General features: G+C 45.6%; 1 protein-coding gene across 1 annotated transcript; it reads right to left on the bottom strand.

Moving 5' to 3' along the window:
* Positions 1–195: 195 nt before the first annotated feature.
* On the bottom strand, positions 196–25,860 carry LOC138611038 (ADAMTS-like protein 2). The gene is given in 20 exon segments (XM_069683918.1): positions 196–344; positions 481–634; positions 1,069–1,245; positions 1,576–1,746; positions 1,842–1,997; positions 3,207–3,420; positions 3,563–3,689; positions 4,197–4,297; positions 4,585–4,876; positions 5,182–5,250; positions 6,617–7,022; positions 7,121–7,296; positions 7,454–7,534; positions 8,639–8,762; positions 8,904–9,049; positions 9,358–9,460; positions 9,582–9,657; positions 13,543–13,646; positions 13,928–14,012; positions 25,757–25,860. Coding segments are annotated over 20 exon segments (3,015 nt in total).
* Positions 25,861–26,260: the final 400 nt, after the last annotated feature.

The following is a 26,260-nucleotide window of genomic DNA, read 5'->3' as shown; positions in this document are numbered from 1 at the left end:
AAAAACAGGATTTATAACATTTAAGGGAAAAACAGGGACCCAAGTTGACCTTTGACATCAGTGAAAGGAGGAGGAGTTAAGGGTTGATGTCATCAGGCCTTTCATTGCTAGCAGCAGGAGTCTGTGTAGCACCAACATGAGAGTCATGTGACCTTTGGTACCAGTGGTTTGAGGTGAGAGGTTTCAGTTCAGACCTCAGGGTCTGGGTGCCTTACAGGCCTGGCAGCAGGCCTTCCTGTAGTACCAGTGAGAGCACAGCTTCACCTTCAGCACCAGGGCGCAGTTAGCTGTCGCTTTGTCCTGGCAGGAGTCGTCTACGGATACCGACGCTGCCGGCACGGCTGCTGATGAACAGAAGAAGACAGAGAGAGAGTCTGAATGTTCTGCTTCATTCATGTGGATAAACACTCCCTGACAGTGACGCATGTCAGAGCTGACAGCGTGCTGAAGTGTTGCATCGCGCTGTGCTTGTTGTTGTACCTGGAGCTTCTGTCGGACAGCTCTGGATCTCACAGCTCTGTCGGGCTTCTGGCTTCAGGGCAGAGTCGCAGCTGTGGCCCCGGGTTACAAGCTCCTCCCCCTGGTAACACTTCACCTCTCGTACTTGGACGCCACTCCCACAGGTCTTACTGCACTGAGGGGGCAGGGGCGGGGGGGGAGACACATGACTGATTATTGATCTCTGAAGATCCGACCTTAGGACAACCTACAAAGACAGACAGACAGGTAGAGAGACAGACAGGCAGGCAGAGACAGACAGACAGGCAGGCAGAGAGACAGGAACACAGGCAGACAGAGAGACAGGCACACAGGCACACAGAGAGACAGGCAGACAGACAGGCATAGAGACAGACAGAGAGACATACAGGCAGAGGGACAGACAGAGAGACAGACAGGCATAGGGAAAGAACAGAGAGACAGACAGACAGACAGTTAGGCAGGCAGAGAGACAGGCAGATAGACAGACAGACAGGCAGGCAGAGAGACAGGCAGACAGACAGAGAGACAGACAGACAGACAGACAGACAGACAGACAGGCAGAGAGACAGCGGAGAGACAGACAGTTACCTGAGACCAGGAGGTGGTGAACCACTTGGAGCAGGGTCTCTGGAAGCAGGAGGAGCTGCTCTCTGGTTTGTTGCTTTGGTCACAGCTGCTGTCTGGAAACTCTTTGAACACGCCGCCTTCCAGCCCCGCACACACCACCTGACGCTGCCGCAGGCCACGCCCACACGTAGCGTTACACTGACACACACACACACAACAAACACACACACATTAAATATAGATTTACAGTGTACATCTATGAGGGTTGACTTTGACTGTTGCTTATCTCATACTAACACATATCCGTCCCTACGTCCTCTAAAAGGGGAGTTCAGGTGAGACCTGGGCCCTGCTCGTACACGCTCTGGGCTCTAAGGACTGACAGGTGTCTTCAGCCTGCAGCAGTGAATTGTCCTTTTATATCCAACACAACATTGGTGTAAACACATGGACTGGAGCCTTTGTTAACCCTTCAGAACCTGTCAGTGATTGAGAGCAGAGTTAACCCTTTCAGTGCTCCATGTTTACCTGTTGCCACTCCTGTTCTACCCAGTGGGGGGCGCAATCTCTGTCTCCACAGGGATGGATGGCCAGCGGGCGCAGTGATTGGTCGCACTGCTCTTCTGACATCACCACCCCACCTGATGATCGACACATCACTGCACGCACCATCCTCCCCTCTCCACACACACCTGAGCACTAACACACACAGAGACACACATACATTGTATGAGAGGTGATGTCTGGTGTGTGTGTGTGTGTGTGTGTGTGTTTGTGTGTGTTGTTACACTCACTGGTCCCCAGTCAGTAACTGTCCATCTTCTGTCACAGGGCGGGCCTTCACATTCCTGGCTTTCTATTGGCTGAGACGTCTTGTTACACAGTTTCATTTCCATGGAGCAACGAACCTCCCGAGTCCGGACCCCCCGGGAGCCACACCGCGCAGAACACTAACACACAGATACACAGCATGGCTCATACAACAGGCACCTGTCAGGGCTACAGTATTATAGGAGGGCATGTTCAGCATGCTAACAGCCCATCAGATAAAGAACACATGAGCTGACACCATCATGCAGGACAGTATTGCTCATGTGTTCATTCCTCTTTAGTATCTGTGCTGGTTCTTCTGAGGCTGCGTCCACACTGCTACGCTTGGTAACACTAATCGTTTCTTACGTTTCTGCACGATAGTCACAAAAGACGTGCCCTTCCCTGATTCTTGATCACATCACTCTCGTCCAGATTTAAATAAAATTAATTACAAGGTGTGTTCAGCCCTGACCAAAAGTAGCAGAAATAGTGGTGCATAGAACACCCTGTTAAATACGTCATGTGTTATGCAAGAATTATACTGTACATTTTTAATAAAGTGCTTAAGATTGACTGACTGGGTCGAATCTCTGACACATCAAGCAAACAAGAGAAAACGCATCTCAAAGCCAGTTTCACACGTGAAGGAGCACGTGTCCTCCAACTCCAGAACCAGAGCAGAACCTTGCACAATGTTCTTAGATCGAATGTTCACCTGCCTTCACTTGCAGTAGTTAACATAATAATATAATCACGGGCTGCTCACCTTGTTGTCTAGCGGGTGTTGCTCCTTAAAATTCAGCATTTTCTACTATAGCTCCTGCCTACATGCAGTGGTAAAGTGTTATTAGAGGGACTACGTGTCCAGCAGCGTGGTCAGCCCTGCATGGAGCTGAGAGAACCAGGGCTTGTTTTGTGTGTGCATAAGCATGCCCAGTGTAGCTCAATGGTCATTGGCTGCGTTTTGTTTTTAAAAATTGCATCATAATGCTCATCAGGGAAAGGCTGTTTGAGCTTTAAAATGTTTCGCAACAAAAAACTAGCCTGAGTTCCAGCCTCTGCTAGCAGCCTCCCTCTGATGATATCCAGGAAACACAGCATGACGGAGGAGGGATAAAGTGTTTGACCTGCAGGAGGAGCAGGACAGTCTCTACAAACAGTAGTAACGTAAACCTAACTGGACTTGTTTGATGCTGATGTGGAAAACTGGATTCAAAAACTGGCTTCATCACGATTCTTCAACATGTTTTTGGTTTTTGCAGCTTTGAACAATTTTATTCAATTTAATTATCAGGAAACAGCCACATCCCTCCATCACAACACGCCCTGTGCTGCTGCTGTGTTACCTCCGACCACTCTGACACCTCCCACTGGGGCCCGCAGCTCTGGCCCAGGCAGACCTTCCTATTGGCTGGTTTGTGAAGGTCATGTGACAGACACAGGGAATCATAGACGGAGGAGTCGAGACCGGGCGACAGCATCTTCCAGCAGCGCACGGTACGATACTGAACGCCCTCCCCACAGGTCCGAGAGCACTCACTCCATCCACTCGTCTCCCACCTGAGGAGAGGGGGGTAAGGTGGGGGAGGGGCAGCTATAGTTTTATATTAAACAACAAAGGGTTGATTGTAAAATGATGCATGAATTAAATGCCATTACAAACAAAGTCAGTCAGTCAGTCAGGACAAAAAGAATACGGTACCTTGGAGGACATTCCTTTCCTGTACAGAACTCATGTGTGGGCTCAGGTCGGGCCAGAGAGTCACAGTAACTGTCGTCCACTTCAGTCCCATCATACCGCACACAGAGGGCGTAGCTGGTGGTGATACCTGACACACACACACACACACACACACACACACACACACACACACACACACACACGTACACACACGCAGTGTCTGAGTATCTCCAGCAGAGCACGTCATCCAACAGTTGTGAAACAGGCTGTAATGGCTGCAACATAATCCTTGATGGATCAAAGTGCGTCCACTAAAAGTTCTTGTTGTTTCCACTGACAGGCTCAGATTGTTATTCTAATGTTATTCTAACATGACAGAAAGGATCCCTACAGAGAGAGACCTTTTTGTTACAGAGGAAGATGATTTTTTTTAACCACAAACAGACGTTACATCGCTCTCTGCAAACACACCAGACTCCATTCATAAAATCAGTGATTTTAGCTCACAGGACACAGGAGCTGCTGCTCTGCTGCTGCCTCTATCGGTTAGTTTGTTTGTGTTTGATCTGTCACATTGATCCTGAAAGATTGCAGCCTTTACTTGGCCTATAACAAATGAGTGTATTATCCTTTTACTGTTCTCACATGTGTTTACCTGTCGTACAGGTGGAGCTGCAGGGAGCGTAAGCAGACACCTTCCAGCGATACATGTCTGCCAGACTCACATCTGGATCCAGACCCACATCAAAGTCATTACTGCAGACACAGAGACACACAGGGACATTTGTGAATCCTCATATTCACCACTTCATTTATAAAACACACAAGTGAAGCTTTTATCCCGCTGACAGGATGAGACGAATGTCCTGTCCATTCAGTTATATTAAAAACAGAACAGGCAGGCCAGCCTGACACAGTCATTAAACGTTTCTCTGAGCACTGATCTCCGTGATTTATAACGTGACAACAGTGATCACATTATAAAACACCAAACATCTCCTGACATGACTCCAACACACTCATGTCTTCTCCAGCTCTCGTACCTCTCTGTGCCGGCTGCCTGGACCGCAGACACCTGCTGCAGCCGCACCAAGATGGCAGCGCGTGTGTCTGCGTGTGTGTCGCTGTCCGTCTCAGTGAAAGGAACTGTGTGTAATTCAGCGTCTGCAGCTGACGGCGTCTCCAAGTGTGGGTCAGTGAGTGTGTGTTTGACAGAGTGTGTGTTGGACTGTGTGAGGGAGTGTGTGTTTGAGTGTGTCTGGTTGTAATGTAATTCCTCCAGTAGCAGGTAGGGGGCATCTTCTGGCAGAGCTGCAGGATGAGCACTCCGACTTCCTGTGAGAGGATAGAAACAAATGAAGGCTTGATCATTTCAACATTTACTGATGATTCCTGCTCAACAGGTACTCATGGGTGTTATTTTAAGTCCCTCTGTGTGAAGGATTTATAATGTGTTGGTCTGTTGGTGATGATCCAGAGTTAGAATACAGCACTGCCTCGAAACAGAAACTAAACCCAACACTCCACTCAATTATCATGACTAATATTTCCAACAGAAGCTAAAGCACGAGCATTCAGGTCCATGTTGTATTTTCATAAAGACATCATCAGTGAAAACGAGCCTCATCAGTGTTTCCTACCTGGGAAAGAGAGCAGCAGAGCGTTGTCATCAGCTGTGGACTGCTCGTCAATCGAGTTCGAGGAACTTCCTTTATGAGCAGAAAAACAACGAGGCAATGACACAAACAGACCCCAGATATATACAGTACATTCATGACACACACAAAACTACGAGGCTGACTGACACACTCGTAAAATACAGTGAACAGAACTTTTCACAACAGCTTTAGACTGACATGAACCAGGTCTGCATTACAACTGCCAGATATTTTAACTTGGATGATAAACTGGTCAAGGCGGCATGGTGGTGCAGTGGTTAGCGCTGTCGCCTCACAGCTAGAAGGTTCCTGGTTTGAGTCCCGGTTCAGAGGTAGTGGGCCTTTCTGTGTGGAGTCTGCATGTTCTCCCCGTGCATGCGTGGGTTCCCTCCGGGTACTCCAGCTCCCTCCCACAGTCCAAAGACATGCTCGTTAGGTTCATTGGTGACTCTGACCGTAGGTGTGAATGTGAGCGTGAAAGGTTGTCTGTCTGTGTGTGTCAGCCCTGTGATTGACAGGTGACCTGTCCAGGTGTAACCCCGCCTCTCAGCCAATGACAGCTGGGATAGGCTCCAGCCCCCCGTGACCCTGAACAGGATAAGCGGTATAGCTACTTGATGGATGTACTGGTCATATCATAAATAAACATATTTTATGCACCAAGTGGGGCCGCAGGCTCCTAAATTTACTGTAAGACATAATAAAAGATAAGATTAGTTTTTGTGGCCCAAAGGTAAACAACTCTCAAAAGATCATTTGACCCACAGTCTTCCATGAATGTGACACTTCCATAACCCAAGACCTGAATAGACTTAACATATTTTGTTTTATTCATTTAAATTAGAGTTTGATTTCTTGTTAGCCTACGGTTCATTATCTCACAGTCTCTTAATTCAAAGTCTGTGCTGCGGCACCCCCTGCTGGCATGGAGTGTGAACAGTAGGCTCCTTACTTGCTCTGAGCATCGGCCTTCACAGTGCTCTTCTAACCTTTCTGTCTCAGGAGGAGGGATAGATGTGGAACTGTAATGAGTTGGGATAAAACTGTGTAGCTAAAGTGGACTAACTATCTTCCACATGTAGGCTGCAGCAGCGGGGGCTACAGTAAATGTGCACGTGTTAATACAAACATCTGGCACACACTTGGTCCCTGTAAATAATGTTCAGACATTATTTTAAGTCAGACTTTGATAATGACCATAAATAAGAGCAGGCTTCACTGCGTTGTAATGTAGCTGCAGGCATTATGACTGCAACACACACTCACATCTCTGGAGTCTGGGCGTCACAATGAGCTGATAATTATTTTAATATTTGTGATTTACTAAAGTCCAGAAGGACCTCCAGTGTGTGGGTGTGACACTCAGCAGCAGTGTAGGACAGAACGACTGAAGGAATGACATCAATCTGTGACTCACGGTAGGCAGATGGTCCTGGAGGACCCCGCTCCTCTACGTCATTATGGCTGATCACATGACTGGTGACATCAACAGGCCTGTAGACCAACATGGCCGCTGGTGGGGGCGGGCTGGGGGTCCTGATCTCCCACACCAACTCCTCCTCCTCCTCCTCTTCCTCCTGCATCTGGACGTCTGATCGGTCATCGGTCCCCAGCTGGGTGTTGTACTGATGAACAGATGTTACGCTCCCTCTGCTGTGATTGGTCGCTCTCAGCTGATCCCCTCTGATGTCCTCATTTACCACGTTAAAGGTGAGGTTAAGGTGGGAGTGGGCGGGGCCTGCAGGTTCTGCTGCTGTGATTTCATGAGACGGGACGGTGAACTCGTAGGTGATGTGGGGGAGCTTCCCGTTCAGGTTGTAGTACTGCACATCCACAGAGAACATCACAGGTTAGATACTAATTAAACAGACACATATACTGGTCCTGTGTGTGTGTGTGTGTGTGTGCGTGTGTGTACTACCATCACATTCAGGCCCTGAAGTGTGGGTCCCTGGGCGATGATGTACTCCAGCCCATCAGAGAACGCATTGCTGGGACGTCGGTATTTGAACACGGTTCCTGCCACTCTGAAGTTTTGAGGATTGTCGAACACTGAGTGTCCGTTAAAGAAGAAGTGACCCGCTTCATCTGACAGGGCTGAGGAGGACAGGATCATCAGAATCAACAGAGTCAGGGTCAAAGTCTGCAGACCATGCTTAACCTCATTATACATTAAGATGCTAGCACTGTTGAACATGCTGACTTAAACCTCTTGATTCAGTTTATTGACCTTAAAGAAGGTGTAGGTTCTCACCCAGGATGTTCTCAGTCTTGTGTCTCTCTATGATCTGAATGTCTGAAGCTCCAGCTGGGATGTGGGTGATGAACACGTAGCCTGGTGACAGTAACACAGACTTTAAACCCTGCCATCACTGTCTGCAGGGGACATCATAAACTGTAACATCAGAGCTCTCTGAAAGCTGCGCTCTGAATCACACAACCTGCCATTCTGTGGCTGATCCTCTGCACCAGGCGCTTCAGCACAAATCTATTAGATCAAATGTTACAGCAGTTTTCTGCAGTGAGATATAAAGGTCACAAAAAGTAGACTCCTCATGGTTAAGTCTGACTGTCGCCTACCACACACAGGAAGACTACAGCATCACACCCTCTCGCACATAAACACATTACAGGCACAGAATAAACACGTTTTACAAAGACGGCGATTCTCTTAGGTTCACTATTTACAGACTACGTTCCTGTTGAGAGTATTTCCCATCATGCTCCTGGTGGACATTTACAAAAATAGCAGAAACAGGAGCAGCGTTTGTCCCTGTGTGTGCACTGGTCTGTGTTATCTGTCTGCTGTAATTGAGGATGTAATGTTAGCTGGATTAGCATCACAAGCGAGTACATCAAACTTTCACCAGTTCTAACACTGTGTGCTACCAGCGAGCATCCAACTATGTCACCGTGCATGGACTCAATGTGATGTTCAGAGTTCCCTCCATGTTTACCATCTACCATGCTGCTTTCTGTTTGCTGCTGCAGAGAGCGCTCCTATTGGTTGGTGATCGGTGATAGTTAACTTCATTATTTGCATGAGCCAAACCAAAAACAAAAAAAATAATATCAAAATGTTTGATTTTATGGGATCGTCAAGACAAGAAAAGACTGAGCTGAGACAGCTCAGGCTGAGTTTTAGTTTTAGTGTTTCATGCCAACCTTACACCGAACAATCGAGATAACAGGAGCACCTCAACTCCAACCAAACCCTCACAACAGCATTTCAGCATTGTAGAATTGTCTGCTCCAGTTGGTGGAAGGACAGCATACAACGGGACTAAACTGTGTCTGAAGATTGAGTGGATTGAAAGTTGAGTAAAAATTCAAGAACTGGTTCAGACATTCTACAGGAGCTGAGCATTAATACAGTCAGGAACATGGCTGTGGTTTTTGTGTCAGTGTCTGTCTACATGTGTGTTTGTGTGTGTGTTACCTAACTGTGTGAGTGCCTTCCTGTATGATCCAGACACACGCTGGCATGACGTCCCGTTTCCTCCACACACTCCACATCTGTCCACCGTCTTACTGCTGTACAGCTGCCCGTCACAGCTCACGGGCTGCAGGAGGACAGGAAGTAAAGCCACTTTAGAGAGTTAGGCCTGTTTAAATTGATCTCAGCAGCACAGTGAAAAGGAAACATGTTTTACACGGTATAAAATAAAGGTAATACATTTTAGTGATTCCTCTTGCTGGGTTACCTGACAGATTCCCTCTATACAGACTCCATTGTACTTGGTGTCTCGGCAGAAGGTACCATCGTGGGCGGGAACCAGCAGCTGTCGCTCACCACTGATGGTTGTACATTGCAGGTCACATGGCTTATTGGAGATGCTGATGTAATCAGCTGCACAGGAAATGACATTGACTTTATTGACATCACAGTATAGGATTTCTGTGGGGTGAAGTCTTCACATTGAATTAGTTACATGTGGTTATCATTTAGGATTGCACAAATGCAAAGCTGCAGCTGAGTGAGCTCAGTGTTTCTCTCCTGCTGTTCTCAGCATGACTTCAATTCTCTCTGTGAGCAGGCAAACTCAATGCTTTTACAGCTACGTAGTTTCATTCTCTCAAGAGAGGACAGCATGTATGTCGTGAGTGACCTGACCCGAATGTGCAAACAGACAGATGGCAGAGTGGCTGATAGCACACCTGGGTAAAGCGGTATCCACTGGAAGTATCTCCTTCCAAAGGCTTTGGAGTTGAACTGGGAACACTGATGCTGCTTGAAGCTCACACTGTGGCTGGGACAGGGCTGGAAAACACACACACACACACACTTATTCTAATTCCCTCCAGTTAACCTCCGTGTTCTGATGTTAAGGATTGAACAGAGAACTAATCAATATAGTATCAGTAGCAGTGCAGAGTCCTACCTGGTTTGGACAGAGCTGGTACTGTTTGGGAGAGCCGACACAATATGAGCTGTTCACATCCTGGGTGGTGGACATCCTGAGGCAGAGACAGGACACAACACAGGACACAGGGAATTTACTGTAGTAACACAGTGATAACAATAACCTTTACTTATTCTTTCTAAACACAGTCACAAGAGGCCTAACAATAAAACACATTTAAAGGAGAGGGAAAGGGCAAAGGGAGATGTGCTCAGTAAAACTGTGAAATCACTTCTAAAGCAACAGGCAGCCAGTGTGGGGAAGACAGGTGGTGTCATGTGATGGAGTTAAAATCTGGCTGCAGAGTTTTGGAAGGATCTTTCCTCTTCTCTCTCCTTCATCTCAGCCAGTCCCATTTCTCTGGAATAAACAGTGATTCACAGATACAGCTCTCATAATGAAAAGTGACTTAGTCTGGGTAATGAGTAGCTCGGGCAGCTGCTACAATGAGCAAACAGTACTTAGCACACTTCCCAGACACTTGGCATTCATTCACACAACACATCCAAAGTGTCTCACTCTGACTGATGCTGAAGTGTTTTTGCCTTTCCAGACCAAACTCTTTTTATTCGTGGTGCTGAACACTTCACAATTTCAGAGAGCGCTACCTTCATTTTTCAAAATGACCCTCTTTTCTTTACTTTAATTAGTGCTTTTCAGAAAATAGCCTTCCATCTAGATGCTTTTTTCCTCCTTTTCCAATATCCAGTTTTGTAAGTCAGCAATCCTTCCTCCAGCTCACTGGTTTTTAAGCTTCTATTAGCTCATTGTTTTGGTTTTACAAACTCTGCTCTTATCAGTGTCCAGCAGCAGCAAACAGCTGTTTACAGAGAAAACTCTGGTATAAACAGTGCAGCCTGCTTCCTGTTCAGGGAATGACAGCAAAGAGAACTTCTCCCTAAAGAACAGCCTGCTAAGGTTCCCTGTCGCTGCCTCTGTGGAGACTTTACACAACTCAAATAAAATATTAAGTAAATAGAAACAAAACCCAAACTCATTCTACTAGGCTTACACTACATAACTATATAACACTGCTTCAGGTCACTTGTAATTAATGTAGAAAGTGTACATTTTTATTTCTAGAAAGATGAACAATTTTCTGATTATTTACAGAAGATCTAAAATTATGTGTCATTTTTTTAAACATAATTATTATTATGTAAGAATCCTTTTGTGTCATTCTTCATCATTATAATTGGAGCACAAAATTAATGACATGTACCGAGCAAAAATTCTGCGGCCCAATGACTGATGGGTAATCTTGCGTGTCAGCTTCTGAAAAAATGATGAACCGTTGTTTAGCTCTTTCCTACACAGTTCCCTTTGGACTGAACATCGCCTGCTCCCTATGGTTTGTAATCTTGCTGAATACTCTGAGCAGTCCATTTCTCAGAGTGAGAGACCCCCGAGGCAACAGGAACACGTTCTGATAATCCCCATGTAAGCTAACTTTCCAAACAGCAGATTCAGTTAAGAAACACACTCTTGGAAATAAATAAGTAACTTGAGCTTTTACAGCTTGTACTCATAGAAGGACCCTTTTTTGGTTGTACCTACAACCAAATATTAAAGGCTTAACCAGAACCCCCCAGGAGAGGTTGGACTCAGAACCAATTTAAGGTGGAAAAGTTCCAACCAGAATCCTCTCTGGGAGATCTACCCAGGTTATATTTGACCCGACCCAGGGGGTCCCATTTGGAGCCCCTTAAACATTCCAAGGGCGCTTTCAAGAACCCACCCAGGGGAATCTATCGAGAACCCTTATACATTTGAAGGGTTCAATTTAGAACCCACCGAGCGGGTCTCTAGAAATATATTTCAAAAGGTTTCATCTAGTACCCACCAAAGGGGGTGTAACGAGAACTGTCTAATGTCCCAAGAGTTACATCTAGAAGCCACCCAGGGTGTTCTACCAAGAACCCTTTTGTGTTCCAAAAGTGTTTCTCTGGAACTGAAAGGATAGCCTTTTGACTGGGGTTTCACCTCTAGTGACCCTCTTGTCTTCTGAGGGTTCTATAAAGAATAATACAAATGTTTAAATTGAGCAAACATTCAGTTTTTAATGTAACCCGTAATCTAACAAAGAACCCAGTCTTTGGACAAGGGTTATAGGAAGCAAATGGTTCTCAGTAGGACTTCATCCTTTGAGGGGAAACTTCTTTGGAAACCTTATTTCTTAAAGAGTAGCTGGTGAACATAGTGGAGCAGTTAGAGAGCCAGATGTTTCCTTCAGGAGTTGGAGGAGACCAAAACAGAGCTTAAAGAGAATTAATATTGGACTTACATTCATCAGGTGGGCCAACACTCGACTCTTACTGAATGCCAAAGCTGTTCTGAGTCTGCTGGATGTGTAAATAGGCAATAACTAAAAAAGATCAGATATCAATCAATATCTAAGTATCTTTCATAATCAGTGAAGTATGTTGTCTGACACAGACCCTGTATGTTCTCCGTTTTGTTCTTGAATCATGTACGTCAGACTTTAGAAAGAAAACTCTGGAGGGTTGTCACTGCAGAACTTCAACATGGAGTTAATGCATCTGTCTTTCATTACCATGTTAACCCCCAACCCAACACACACACACACACACACACACACACACCTCCTCTGTCTATCTCTACCTCTCTCTTTAGCCCATCCTCCTACCCTGTTTAGACGGTAAAGTAGGAGAGACAGCAGGAGGAGGTGAGCGGGAGGTCACTATGTGAGAGTGTCACATCTAATTGGTAGAAGGTGATGAGGGCAGGACAGGAGATGAAGGGGAGTGAGGTGAACGCGGTAGGGAGGAAGAGGGGGAGAAGAGTGGGAAGAGGAAGTGTAGAGGAGAGAAAAGGGTGAAAAATGAAGAGAGGAGTGAAGGGGGCAGACATGAGGGGAGAAATGGGAGAGGGGGAGGAGGGGAGAGACAGAGGCCAACAAGTGAGGGCAGAGTGGTGTTAATCATGGTTGACAGAAACTTCCGCATGTCCGACAGGGGAGGTCAAAGGTAACATGACAGCTACAAACGCTTAACCCAACATCCCTCTGTGCATGGCTGTGTGTCTACCCACCCCTCCACTCTGTGGTACTGCACACATTAACACAACCGGACATGTGCGTTCAAGACATTGTTTTACCTATGCTTCTGTTATTATCTCAGATGCCAGCTTAAAGGCAGAACGACCTCACCCCACCAATGTCGCCTCTGTCCCTTTTATACAGAACAGTGAGGCAAAATGATGGCACAAAAGGAACACCTTAAAGCTGTGTAGAAGGGGACAGTTAGTCAAAGAGGCGAGTTGGAGGACATTTCCTGATCAAATTTTAGTCCCTGATTCCTAACGGTGGAGATGGATGCCAGGCTGATGCCATCTAGGGCAGCTATAACATAAGAGAAAGTGTCTCTTAGGCCAAGCAGAAAGTTTCTAGTCATCCAGATCTTTATGTCCTTAAGGCATGCTTCTAGTTTAGAAAGCTGATTGGTTTCGCTTGGCTTCATTGATAAGTATAATTGAGTATCATCTGCATCATCTATCATTAGTGGAGTGTAGTGGAGTGGTTCCTCATGATATTACCCAGAGGAAGCATATATAAGGTAAAAAGAATCGGTCCGAGCACAGAACCTTGTGGAACTCCATGACTAACTTTGGTGTGCATAGAGGACACATCATGATCATTAACAAACTGAGATCGATCTGATCAATAAGATTTAAACCAACTTAATGCAGATCCTGTAATGTAGCCCCGCCTCTAACTAGGTTTGTAAAAGGGGCTATACACTCAGTATACCCTGTTAATTGCTGAAGTTAGTAAACAAATAGGCAGATACTCACAAAACCTGTTGCCAATCATTATGCTTTAACTCAACACAGATCAGGCATACATTCAGCTCAGACAGGAGGTGAAAAAAACCCATGTTCGTGTTCAACATGTTTCTAACTAAATGAAAAGTAAGCGTACCTTTGTATGAGACAGTGTCTCTCCTGACTCCTCACTCCTCCTCCACAGCTCCTGGAACAGGAGGACCAACTGGACCACTCCCCCCACCACTGAAACACCTCCTCCTGGGAGAGAACACACAAACAGGCATGTTGTTTCCATCAGAGAGAAGTGAAACATGTCAGACTGCAACAAGAAAGACTTATTAGAATGGTGAATATTAATCAGACTTCAGACAGGAAACACTGTGAGGTGATAAAAACCTGCAGAGTGTGAGTGCACACTGACAGCAGCAGGTGTGTGGCTGCTGTGAGTCTCACATAATACTGACAGTCAGACACAAATCCCATTCACATTACACAGCTTAAAAGTGACAGAGAGAAAGTGTGTGTGTGCGTGTGATTACCTTGTTGCTTGTCTGCTTGGCATCCTGACCTCCAACGCTGTGTGGTTGTAGATGGGTATCACGCTGCTCCACCCCCCCTCCACTTCTGTCCTGGCAGACACACACCACAAACACACACACAGACACGTACAAATGAACGTAGAAAACATGGCATACATACCCCGTATACGTTTACTTCGACTTCTCGACTGCAGTGTTTGAGATTAGCTTGTGTCAGACGTTTTGGGATTAGATCGTGTTCGACACATTTTACTGAACCTGCCTAGGACATCAAATAGAAACACTTCTACCTCAGCTGAGATGAACTTATAAGGAAAGCAGATTCTGAGTTTGGGGTTTATTTTTGGCTCCTGCCAGATGTGTTTTGTTGTTCCTGCATGTAAACATCTGATGGTAAATAATGGTGGAATATGCATATTTTATACCAGTTTCATTTACAGATAAATGGAGATGCCAAAGCTTAGCAGATAAGTTGATCAAAGCTGCCAACTATATTTCAAGAAAAGACAGTTTCCATTGTAACGTCTTCAATGTGAGGATAATCTTCTGTAGAAAACTTTGACGAGCATTTTCACTGTTTTTTTTGTCATTCAAAAGATTAAAGGATTCGTCTTTTAATTATGGAAATAATGAGCAGACTAATCGATAAGGAGACTGTTATAAGCTGCAGCTTTAGCTTGATTCTGGTTCATTCACACACCGAGGCTCAAAGTCCCACTACTGTGTCATTAACAAGCCCACACAGGCTCCTAACTCTGGCTAATTCAACACACACACACACACACACACACACACACACACACACAGACAGAGTTTTCATGTGTTGTGGACTTAAAGAAGGTCTACAACCATGTCTCTGTGGGACTCCTGCGGGGGTCTCTGTGAGAGTATGGGGTACCTGGGTCATTGCTTGCAGCCATTATGACCAAAGTAAGTGCTGTGTCCTTATCCTCGGAACAAAGAAAAGCACATTCCCGGTGAGTGTTGACTTCCCTCAGGGTTGTCCCTGGGACAGGATCTAAAAGGTACTGCCGGGGGAGGAGAGTGTTAAGTTTCGGGACCTGGGAATTGCATCTCTGCTTTTTGCAGATGATTTGCTTCTGTTGGTAGTGTCAAGTTATGACCTCCAGCAGGCACTAGGGTGGTTTGCAGCTAAGTGTGAAGCAGTCAGAATGAGAGGCAGCACCTCCAAGTCTGAGGCCATTAGAGATGTTTCGGTCCTGAATGATTCGTTCAAAAAGAGCGAATCTTTTCAGTGAACAGAATGATCCGTTCACTTCCATGCATTAAATGTGCTAATTTCGTTTGCATGTTAGCATGCGCCAATTGCCTTTTGGAGGAGGGCTGTATTTGTGAAATCAAATGACCATCATTGGTTAGGAGAACTACAGAACGTACCGCTTGACCGAAAGAACGAGAACCCGATTAGGAACGAAAGTGGGGCAGAAGTGTTTCAGGCGTGCATACAAAGTCAATTCACAGACGTGTAAACCTCTGACAGATGAACACAAACTAAACTATGTTTATTTATTAAGAAATTATAACGTCAGAAGGTTTTGTAATGGAAAAGTTGGGCCAAGTAACTGTTATATTGTGACGATTTCACAAGAAGACCAGTGAACGCAACGGGAGCCGTCATCGTTCATGAATGAGTGAGAGAGAGAGTGAGTGAGTTAGTTAAGGGGAAACTGGAAATGTCACTCAACGACCTGGTGAACAATTGTAGTTAACGAATCTTGCAGCTGAACGAGATCTGAAGATCCGGGTCACTGAAGTGAACGATAGCTGCCAGAGGCCACGGTTCTCTGCCAGAAAACTCTGGGTGGCTCCTTTTCAGATATGGGAGTGAGTTCTTTCCTCAAGCGAAGGAGTTCAAGGGTCTTGTTCAAGAGTGAAGTATGGGTTGGAGCCGCTTCAGTAGTAACGCAGGCTTTGTACGAAACCTTCTATGTGAGGAGGGAGCTGACCAGGAGGGCAAAGCTTTTCATTCACCAGTCTATGTTTCATGCTTCATCTATGGTCATGAGCTTTGAATAGTTACTGAGAGAATGCAATTACGAATACAAGCTGCTGAAATGAGCTTACTCAGCAGGGAGCTCAGGGTAGAGCTGATGCCCCTTCATCTAAAAGGGGCCAGTTGAGGTGGTCTGCCCCCTTGATCAAGATTCTACAGGATTTCTGGGCACGTCCAACTGGGAGGAGACCAAGAAGCAGACCCAGAACTTGCCTGAGGGATTATATCTTGTCATCTTGCCTGGGAATGTCATGGGATCTCCCAACTGAAAAACGTTGCTGGGCAGAGGGACATCTGGGCTAACTTACTTTGCGTTTGGACGTTTTATCTGCACCCCAGGTTTCTCATCTCATATGTAGACATTGGCCTAAACTGTCCTGAAGATTCCTGAAGTCTTGATCAGTCAGGCTCCAATATGTAATTCATTTTGACTGAACCGCCTTTGAATTCGCCCTGGTCTAAGGTCATGAATAGGTTTGTGAAAATGTTGACAACTCTTGATGTTAGATTAACTTTTCATAAGAGCAGGATGGGGGGTATTTTTCTTGTATAACAGACTTGAAAACACTTAATTTTCAAACATCTGGGCATATATTAGTGCATCATTCTGGCCTGTTGCCCGAACAGTACCTCAAAAGCTCTTTACAGTTGAATTGAGTAATTAATCTTAATACCCACTGCTAATACAAACTAAGCAATGATTAGCCATTAAATTCAAACCTCTAAATAGAAAGCATTAGATCTCTGTTGCTATGGTGCATCATGATGTTTGTAATGTGCAAAGAGGTATTCAGTCTGGTTCAATAACAATGTCCTTCATTAGTCTTTGCAAAAAGCGTTTCAGATGTTCTGCCAGTTGTTGTCTGCTCTCGACGACTCTACTTCTACTGTTGCCATCAATTTAATGTGTAATCAAGTTCACATCCACAAACACAGTCCTACTCTTGGTTCACTTCACAGCAGAGCTCTTTCGCTCATTGGTGAAAACAAATGGACTGAATGATGAATGCAGTGCTAACTGGATACATATGGGGTATTTTCCCAGCTATCTGTGGGGCATTAATGTGTAGTCAATTAATGTGCATAGAAACGATGCAGCTTAGAAGAAGAGCTATGGTCCTTTGATAAGGCAAAAGATAACAGTTTCCTGGCTGGCTGTCACCATGTTGTCTTCTTCATTCAGTCAAACAGGCTGTGTAAACCTTTTGGTCAGACAGCACATCAGTCTGCAAGCTGGTCATTCAGCCCTCAGTGGACAGCGGGGCCAAATGGTCAGTCAGTGATGTAACTATCCAGTGATGTTGTCTATCCTGCAGTCATGGCACCAGATTCACCTCCTGACATGTTCATCAAACACACTGAAAGACTGAATATATATATATATTATATTTGGCCACATGAAGAAAGACGAGCTGATTTTCCTATAACACAAAATTATTGACCTCAGGGGGACAGCAAGAAAAGAGTCACAAAATGTGTTACCAATTGGACCAGACCTATTATTCTAACTATATACTATAATATTACTATAAGCAAAACAATTGTGCTGCTACTCGAAGTTCATCACAGTCTGGCTGTTCTGCCAATTACATGATGAGAGGCAGTAACTCAGACAGTTAGACTAATCTGGTCACAAGCTTTGTCCAAGTGTGGGTCTGAACAAGTACAGTAATAAAGGCTTTTTCTAATATTCAAGCTAAAGCGTTTCTTTCTCATTTAAAACAGATACATAAGGACTGAGAGTGAAAGAAAGACGGCACAATGTGAGTTAGAGGACAATAGTTTGCCTTCCTTCATGAAACTGTTCTTCATATTTGACTGAATTACAAACAGACATAACAAACATTGCTTCTGTTACATGAATGGCCTAAGTGGTCGTGTTCAACAAAGCTGCAGTTTGGGGATACGCAGTCATCAGTATCGGCCGATAAAGGCTTTAAAATCATATACTGGGGGCACTGGCTTAGCTCAGTTGGTGGAGCGGGCGCCGCATGTGCAGAGGCCGCACTGATCGGGGGTTTGACTCCCAGTCTGCCGATCATTTGGTGCATGTCATCCCTCACTCTCTATTCACAACATTTCCGGTCTATCTTCAGCTGTCCTGTGAAATAAAGGCAAAAGCCAAAATAATAATCTTTAAAAAAATTTAAAATAAAAAAAAATCAAATACTGGCACCAGTACAGTAATGAACATGTCTACTAATGGATGGATGGATGGATGGATGGATGGATGGATGGATAGATGGATAGATGGATAGATGGATGGATAGATAAATAGATGTACTTTATTGATCCCAAACTGGGAAATTGTGGCGTTACAGCAGCAGGTTATCAAGGCGACTACAGCACAGGAGAAAATAAATACACAGTAAAAATAACCCGAACACTAGAAGAAGGAATATATACATCCAGGAATTCTAACAACAATAATAAATAATAACATCAACTATATGAATTTAAAATTTAAACATATAACTAAATATAAACATATCTGAAAAGTAAACCTACTCAAGTAAATCTAAAATATAAAACTAACATATAACTTAAACGTAAGGAGGTAGAGGTGTTAATGTACCATACAGGGAGGTAGAGGTGTTAATGTACCATACAGGGAGGTAGAGGTAGGGTATATAACAATATAACAGGCAGATTAGATGACGCGTTAAATGCGGATACAATGATGGCATTTACATGTAACAAACAATATAACATGAGACTTTGTTCTCTTATTAGGTGTAGTACATATGTATAATTGGACAAAAATATCAGACAGTTCAGATATATGCTAAATTCAATATTGCTCCTCCCTACTGGTGTCATGTCTCGTCGGTTATGTTAAGTTTTATGTTTTTAGTCCTGTCTTCCATGTTTGCCATGTCCGCTTTTATTTTGTAGTAACTGTCCTCTCTCGTTTCAGAAACTTTATTTCCTGCCCTGGTGTTTCCTCGTCAGTGTGATTGTCTGCTCCACCCCTGATTGTGTCCACCTGTTTCCCATTTCCTCATGTATTTTAAGTCTGTGTCTACCTGTGTCCTGTGTCAGATCGTCTTGTCTCTAGTCTCGTCCTGATCCCTCTTGTCCAAGTAAGCTTTGTTCATATTAGTGTGGTCTTTGCTCTGGTCTTTAGTTCCAGCTTAGCTGTGATTTTTTGTTTGTACTTTGGTCAAGCCTTTTTTCCAGCATTGCTGTGATTTTGTGTTTTTCTCAACCTGATCTTAGTTTTCCTGCTTAGCAGCGATTTTATGTTGTACTTTGTGTTTCTTTGGAATTTTCGTGGACTTCCTTTGTTAAAATAAACCTTTTGATTTTTCTGAATTTTGAGTCGTGCTCTTGGGTCCTTTTTTTTGAGTCCTGTCAGTACGATCTGACCAGTATGGACCCAGCCGACTCTGAGACATTCAGAAATGCCTTAAAGAAACAAGGCAGCCGCCTGCATCAACACGAGGAGCAGCTGTCGGCGATTAATCAGGGAATCAGCAACCTGCACAATCAACAGGGAGATTTCCAGGCCTCAGTCTCTCAGCAAGTTGGCCTCCTGTCTGAGCAGCTTCACCGGGTGCTGACCCAGATGGGAGCTGTCCCACAGACCTCACCGGTGCCCACGACCCCCAGACCGGCCCAGGCGGACCCTCACCTCCTGGCTCCGACCCGCCTGGCTGCCCCAGAAAGATTTTCGGGCGACTCCGGGGATTGTAGGCCATTCTTGGTTCAATGCGGCCTGCATTACAGCCACCAACCCGCCTCATTTCCCACCGAGCGATCCAAAGTGGCATTCATGATTTCCCACATGACGGGAAGAGCGGCGGCATGGGCCACGGCTGAGTGGGACAGAGACTCTAATGTATGTGATTCCATTCAGTTATTCAGTGACACTTTTAAAAAATGTTTTCATCACACGACTCCGGGGCGAGAAGCTGCTCGAGCCCTGGTGGAGTTAAAACAGCAGCAGCGGCGTGTTTCTGACTACGCCATTGAATTCCGCACTCTGGCTGCCGACAGTGGGTGGAATGAATCAGCTTTATTAGATGCCTTTTTACATGGACTTTCCGGTCCTATTAAGGATCAACTGGCCCCTCTGGACATTCCTGCTGACCTCGATTCTGTTATAGCCATGGCCACAAGGATTGACAACCGTATCCGGGACCGGGTCAGAGACAGAGAATTGACTGCACCACGCTCATCTCGGCACTGGGGGCGCACTCTTCCCCAGCACACCAGGAGGCTACCTTTCTCTGCTGCTTCAGACACCAAGGAAAGAACAGCGCCCTCTAGCAGCGCGGAGGAACCCATGCAGCTGGGACGGGCCAAGCTGACTCCCGAGGAGCGGCAGCGACGTCTACGGGAAGGAAGGTGCTTTTACTGCGGGGAACTAGGACATCTGCTCGCTGCCTGTTCAGTAAAAGAACAGGCTCATCAGTGAAGAGAAGGGCGCTGGTGAGTCAAATTCAGTCTTTTGATTACCCTTCTCGCCTTTTGTCTCAAGTGACCATAGACATGCATGGACTAACCGAGGTTATAGGTGCATTAATTGACTCGGGGGCAGACGAGAGTCTGATGGACTGGGGGCTAGCTAAGAAGTGGGGACTTCAGTGCACACCTTTGACGCAACCACTAACTGCTAGAGCTCTTGACGGAAACCATTTATTCAATGTAACCCATGTTACTGAACCTGTCAGCTTGACGATGTCGGGAGGACATCATGAGATGATTACATTTCATTTGTTTGACTCAGCTCAAAATCCACTCATCCTTGGCTACCCTTGGCTCACCCTCCATAACCCTCACATTGACTGGAAGTCTGGTAAGATATTGAGGTGGGGGGAGAAGTGTGGAGGCAGATGTTTTGCAAAAATTCCTAAGACTGGTCCTGCCATGGTCAGTGACACCACTGACGTCAAGGAAAAGCAAGAACAGTTCCCTGATCTTTCTAAAGTACCTGCTTGCTATCATGGGTTAAAAGAGGTGTTTAACAAGGTTCGAGCCACTTCTTTACCTCCACACAGACCCTATGACTGCACCATAGAGTTGTTGCCGGGGGCGGCCATTCCCAAGGGGCGACTCTACTCCATCTCTGGGCCGGAAAGAGAGGCCATGAATGACTATATCTCTTCTTCATTAAAAGCAGGGCTAATACGACCATCCTCGTCTCCGGCAGGGGCCGGATTCTTCTTCGTCAAGAAAAAAGATGGGTCACTCCGACCATGTATCGACTACAGCCCGCTGAATAACATCACGGTTAAGAACAGGTACCCCCTCCCACTCATGACAGAAGCATTTGAACAGTTACAAGATGCTAAAATATACACCAAACTGGATTTACGTAATGCTTATCATCTGGTCAGAATTCGGGAGGGGGATGAATGGAAAACGGGGTTTAATACCCCCACTGGACACTACGAGTACCTGGTCATGCCTTTTGGCCTCACTAACGCACCAGCTGTTTTCCAGGCCCTAGTAAACAACGTGTTAAGGGATTTCCTGAATGTGTTCGTTTTTGTATATCTGGATGATATTTTGATCTTCTCTCCTGATGAGAAAACCCACATCCAGCACGTGGAACAAGTTCTACAACGGCTATTGGACAACCAGCTGTTCGTAAAGGCTGAGAAGTGTGACTTTCATGTCAAAAAGGTGTCATTCCTGGGCTTCATTATTGAGGAGGACCACATCAAGATGGACCCTTCTAAGGTCAGTGCGGTGGCCAATTGGCCAACACCCAGCTGCAAGAAGCAGGTTCAGCAGTTCTTGGGTTTTGCCAATTTTTATAGACGTTTTATCAGGAACTTCAGCTCTATTGCTGCCCCCTTGCATGCCCTGACTTCTAATCATGTACATTTTGAGTGGAATTCCCAGGCGGAGGAAGCTTTTCAGAACCTCAAGAGGATGTTCACATCTGCCCCGATCCTCATCGTTCCTGATCCTCATCGGCAGTTCGTAGTGGAGGTGGACGCCTCCAACGAGGGGTTGGGGGCTGTCTTATCCCAACGTTCGGTCAGCGACAACAAACTCCACCCCTGTGCTTACCTGTCACGTAAGTTTTCCACAGCTGAGCGGAACTATGATGTAGGAAACCGCGAACTGTTAGCTGTTAAAGCTGCCTTAGAGGAATGGAGACATTGGTTAGAGGGAGCCGAGCACCCTTTTATAGTCTGGACTGATCATAAGAACTTAGAATACATCAGAAAGGCTAAAAGACTGAATGCTCGGCAGGCTCGATGGACTCTATTTTTTAATCGTTTCAACTTTACTTTGTCTTACCGACCTGGCTCCAGAAATATCAAGCCTGATGCTCTGTCTAGGATGTTTCCTCACACATCTAATGCCAAGGAGCCTGAACCCATCCTTCCACTTAACCGTGTGGTTGGAGCGGTGACTTGGCAGATAGAAACTGTGGTCAAGCAGGCTAATGGTGAGGTTCCAGCACCTAGTGGCTGCCCTCCGGACCGGCTGTTCGTGCCGGAGACGGTGAGGTCACAGGTCATTCACTGGGCTCACACTTCCTTGCTTACCTGTCATCCTGGGGTGAAGCGTACTATGTTTGTGATCAAGCAGAGGTTTTGGTGGCCGGCAATGGAGAAGGAGGTGGGAGAATATGTTGCTGCCTGTCCCACCTGTGCAAGGAACAAGACTTCATCCTTGTCTCCGAGGGGACTCCTTCATCCTCTTTCCATCCCCAGCAGACCGTGGTCGGATATATCCCTGGATTTTGTTACGGGACTCCCGGTTTCCCAAGGTAACACTGCCGTATTGACGGTGGTTGACCGTTTTTCCAAAATGGTACATTTCATAGCTTTACCTAAATTACCCTCAGCTAAAGAAACGGCGGAGGTCATGATGCAACATGTTTTTCGAGTGCATGGATTTCCCAGGGATATTGTATCTGATCGGGGCCCACAGTTCGTTTCCCGTTTCTGGAGGGAATTCTGCACTCTCATTGGAGCCACGGTGAGCCTTTCTTCTGGGTACCATCCTCAATCCAACGGGCAGACGGAGAGACTCAACCAGGTGTTGGAGACCTGCCTACGCTGTTTGGTGTCCCAGAACCCGGCCTCCTGGAGTCGCCGTCTGATGTGGGTGGAGTTTGCCCACAATTCCCTCCCTACCTCGGCAACTGGACTCACTCCGTTCCAGTGTGCCTATGGTTATCAGCCCCCCCTGTTTCCTGAGGGGGAGAAGGAGGTGGAGGTACCGTCTGCTCATGCTCTGATCCGCCAATGTCACCGGGTCTGGGCAGCAGCTCGGAAGGTCCTGACTCGCAACGCGGCCAGGATGAAGAGGATGGCCGATCGACGGCGGGGTCCGGCCCCGGAGTACAGGACTGGTCAAAACGTCTGGTTATCCACCAAGGATTTACCCCTTCGTGTGACCTCCAAAAAGCTGGCTCCCAGGTTTGTGGGTCCCTATACCATCTCCAAAGTGGTTAATCCTGTGTCTGTCCGTCTCCGCCTCCCCAGGTCTCTCCGGGTCCACCCCACGTTTCATGTTTCCAAGGTCAAGCCCGTCATGGAGAGTTCCCTGGTTCCGGCTGCCAAACCACCGCCTCCTCCTCGTATGTTGGACGGGGGTCCCGTCTACACGGTGAAAAGACTGTTGGATGTCAGGAGTCGGGGTCGGGGACAACAGTTCCTGGTTGACTGGGAGGGGTACGGTCCTGAGGAGAGATCCTGGATCCCTGCTAGCTTCATTGTGGACAAGGACTTGGTTAGAGACTATTATGCACAACGCTCACAGAACCCTGGGCCGTCAGGAGACGTCCCTAGAGGGAGGGGTACTGTCATGTCTCGTCGGTTATGTTAAGTTTTATGTTTTTAGTCCTGTCTTCCATGTTTGCCATGTCCGCTTTTATTTTGTAGTAACTGTCCTCTCTCGTTTCAGAAACTTTATTTCCTGCCCTGGTGTTTCCTCGTCAGTGTGATTGTCTGCTCCACCCCTGATTGTGTCCACCTGTTTCCCATTTCCTCATGTATTTTAAGTCTGTGTCTACCTGTGTCCTGTGTCAGATCGTCTTGTCTCTAGTCTCGTCCTGATCCCTCTTGTCCAAGTAAGCTTTGTTCATATTAGTGTGGTCTTTGCTCTGGTCTTTAGTTCCAGCTTAGCTGTGATTTTTTGTTTGTACTTTGGTCAAGCCTTTTTTCCAGCATTGCTGTGATTTTGTGTTTTTCTCAACCTGATCTTAGTTTTCCTGCTTAGCAGCGATTTTATGTTGTACTTTGTGTTTCTTTGGAATTTTCGTGGACTTCCTTTGTTAAAATAAACCTTTTGATTTTTCTGAATTTTGAGTCGTGCTCTTGGGTCCTTTTTTTTGAGTCCTGTCACTGGGACTGTGAATTGGCGCGAATAAGGTGATAAGATAGGTACGTATGTATTCTGTATGACACATGAAATTGCAGTATATTAAATATATATATTAAACATATATATTATATATTATACAATATATATTAAACATATTGTGATTTTGTAAGAACTTTATTTATTGTGCCTTTTATGACTCAGTGTGTTTTAGAGACCTTTGTTTTTAATGTCCAGGAGGAGTTAAACAGCTGAGTTATGAAGTTTAACTCATTAGTGTTTGGTCAGTTACTCCATTAACAGTCTGAACCAACCTGATCTTAAGACAAAGTCCATCATTTCAATCCACAGAAAGAACTCCACCTAATTTAACATGAGTCCATTCATATTCATATCTTTGAAAACATTAAGAAAAAGGTGCAGAAAAAAGAGGTTACAATATGACTTAAACATTAAACAGAACGTGGTATTGGATGTGCAGTGTTAATTAAAGGTAAATGTATAACTTTAATATAAAGCCTCAGTCAGGTGCTGCGATCATTTATGCGACCCAGTTCAGCTTGTCACTCTTCACAATCAATCAATGTTCACTTCATGGGAACCACGACCACGCAGGCTCATTGTAAGAAGAGAGTCACAGTGGTAATGCAGTTCCAAATGTCGAATCAAAGGGACTATTTATTTAAGATGAAGAAATTAAAGCACTTTTAAATCAATAGTTTTTGTAAAATGATTATTTTATTTCGTAAACTGTCTCAGAAGCGGGATGGTGTACAGCAAGTGGGGCTTCATAGCAAAGATAAATCTCTTTAGGGTTAGACAAGCTGCATACCCCGTCAGGGTTTATTTATGCTATAGCAACCCACTCCCTGCACATTATCCCTTTACAATCATTACAATGAATTGATACTTTATCACAAAACTGTATAGCAATACTTTATAGGGGGGTTAACAAAGGTAAAGCAGACATCATTAAGAAAAGCAGGTGACGTGTTTTTATTCTGGTTTAGGGGGAAGCTCATTTTTCAACGTCTCAAGTGTTTCGGAGCAGAAAACACAAGACACAGTTAACAATTCCTGCTACTCCTGTCATTCCACTGCTCTATTGTTTATAAATCTAATGTGAACACATAATGTGAACACGTCTCAGAAAGCCGTCACGTTCAGTCCTGACGCAGCTCTAAAGCATCCCGTTAATCCAGCAGTTTATCAGCTCTGTCTCGGGGGGAACAGTGACACTCGCCTTTGGTAACAGATAGCCGCCTTACACACACTGTTACTCTGAGGCTGAATGGTTCGGCTTCTCCGGGGACGGACGGCTTAACAGACACGGTGGCTGCCGGGTTCATTATAACTTAGTCGGATTGAAAAAGCGTTAATTTAAGGTGGAAACAGCGAGTGTGATTGACGGTGAGGACCGTGACAGACTTGTGAGCAAACTCCCCAGTCCCCCACAGTAACTTTTCAGCAGTTTAAAAATGGACAAACAGCCTGAAGAGGTGAACAAACAGCGAACTATTTACCTTAACGGGCCAGTTGTTGGTCAGTGGGAGAACCGGGAGGTGCAGCAGGAGGAAGGAGCAAACCGGGAGAGCGAAGCCTCCGTTACCGAACATGGTTCATTCATGTCACGGACCGACAACACTTCCCTTCCCCTTACCTCCGCTCCCCCCTCACCTCCTCCTCCTTCTCTCCTTCTGCCCTCCTTCCTCCTCCCACTTCGACCCCCTTCTGATGTGGCTACGCCTCCTACTCTCGCTCACTCACGCGTGTACGCACGCGCGCTGCACGAGACACCCCCATTTTGGTTTCAGTCCTCACGTGATGTTTCTGCTCTGTTATAAAGAATTGTTTGTTTGTTTGTTTGTTTGTTTGTCTGCCTGTCTCAGTGATAGTTGTTTAGGGGTGTTTGTTAGGTGATCGGAATGTCTTTTGTGTCATTTATTTTGTATTTGATTTTTGTTATTTTCTATTTTTATTCACCAAAAACAGATAAACCAATAATGTGTATTTTAAATGTCTCACTG

Source organism: Semicossyphus pulcher, unplaced genomic scaffold (assembly GCF_022749685.1).
Source record: "Semicossyphus pulcher isolate SPU_LCO1_2020_fin unplaced genomic scaffold, fSemPul1.0.p SCAF_7, whole genome shotgun sequence".
NCBI lineage: Eukaryota > Metazoa > Chordata > Actinopteri > Labriformes > Labridae > Semicossyphus > Semicossyphus pulcher.
Note: the sequence above shows the minus strand (reverse complement) of the source record. Positions and strands in the feature narration are given on the sequence as shown.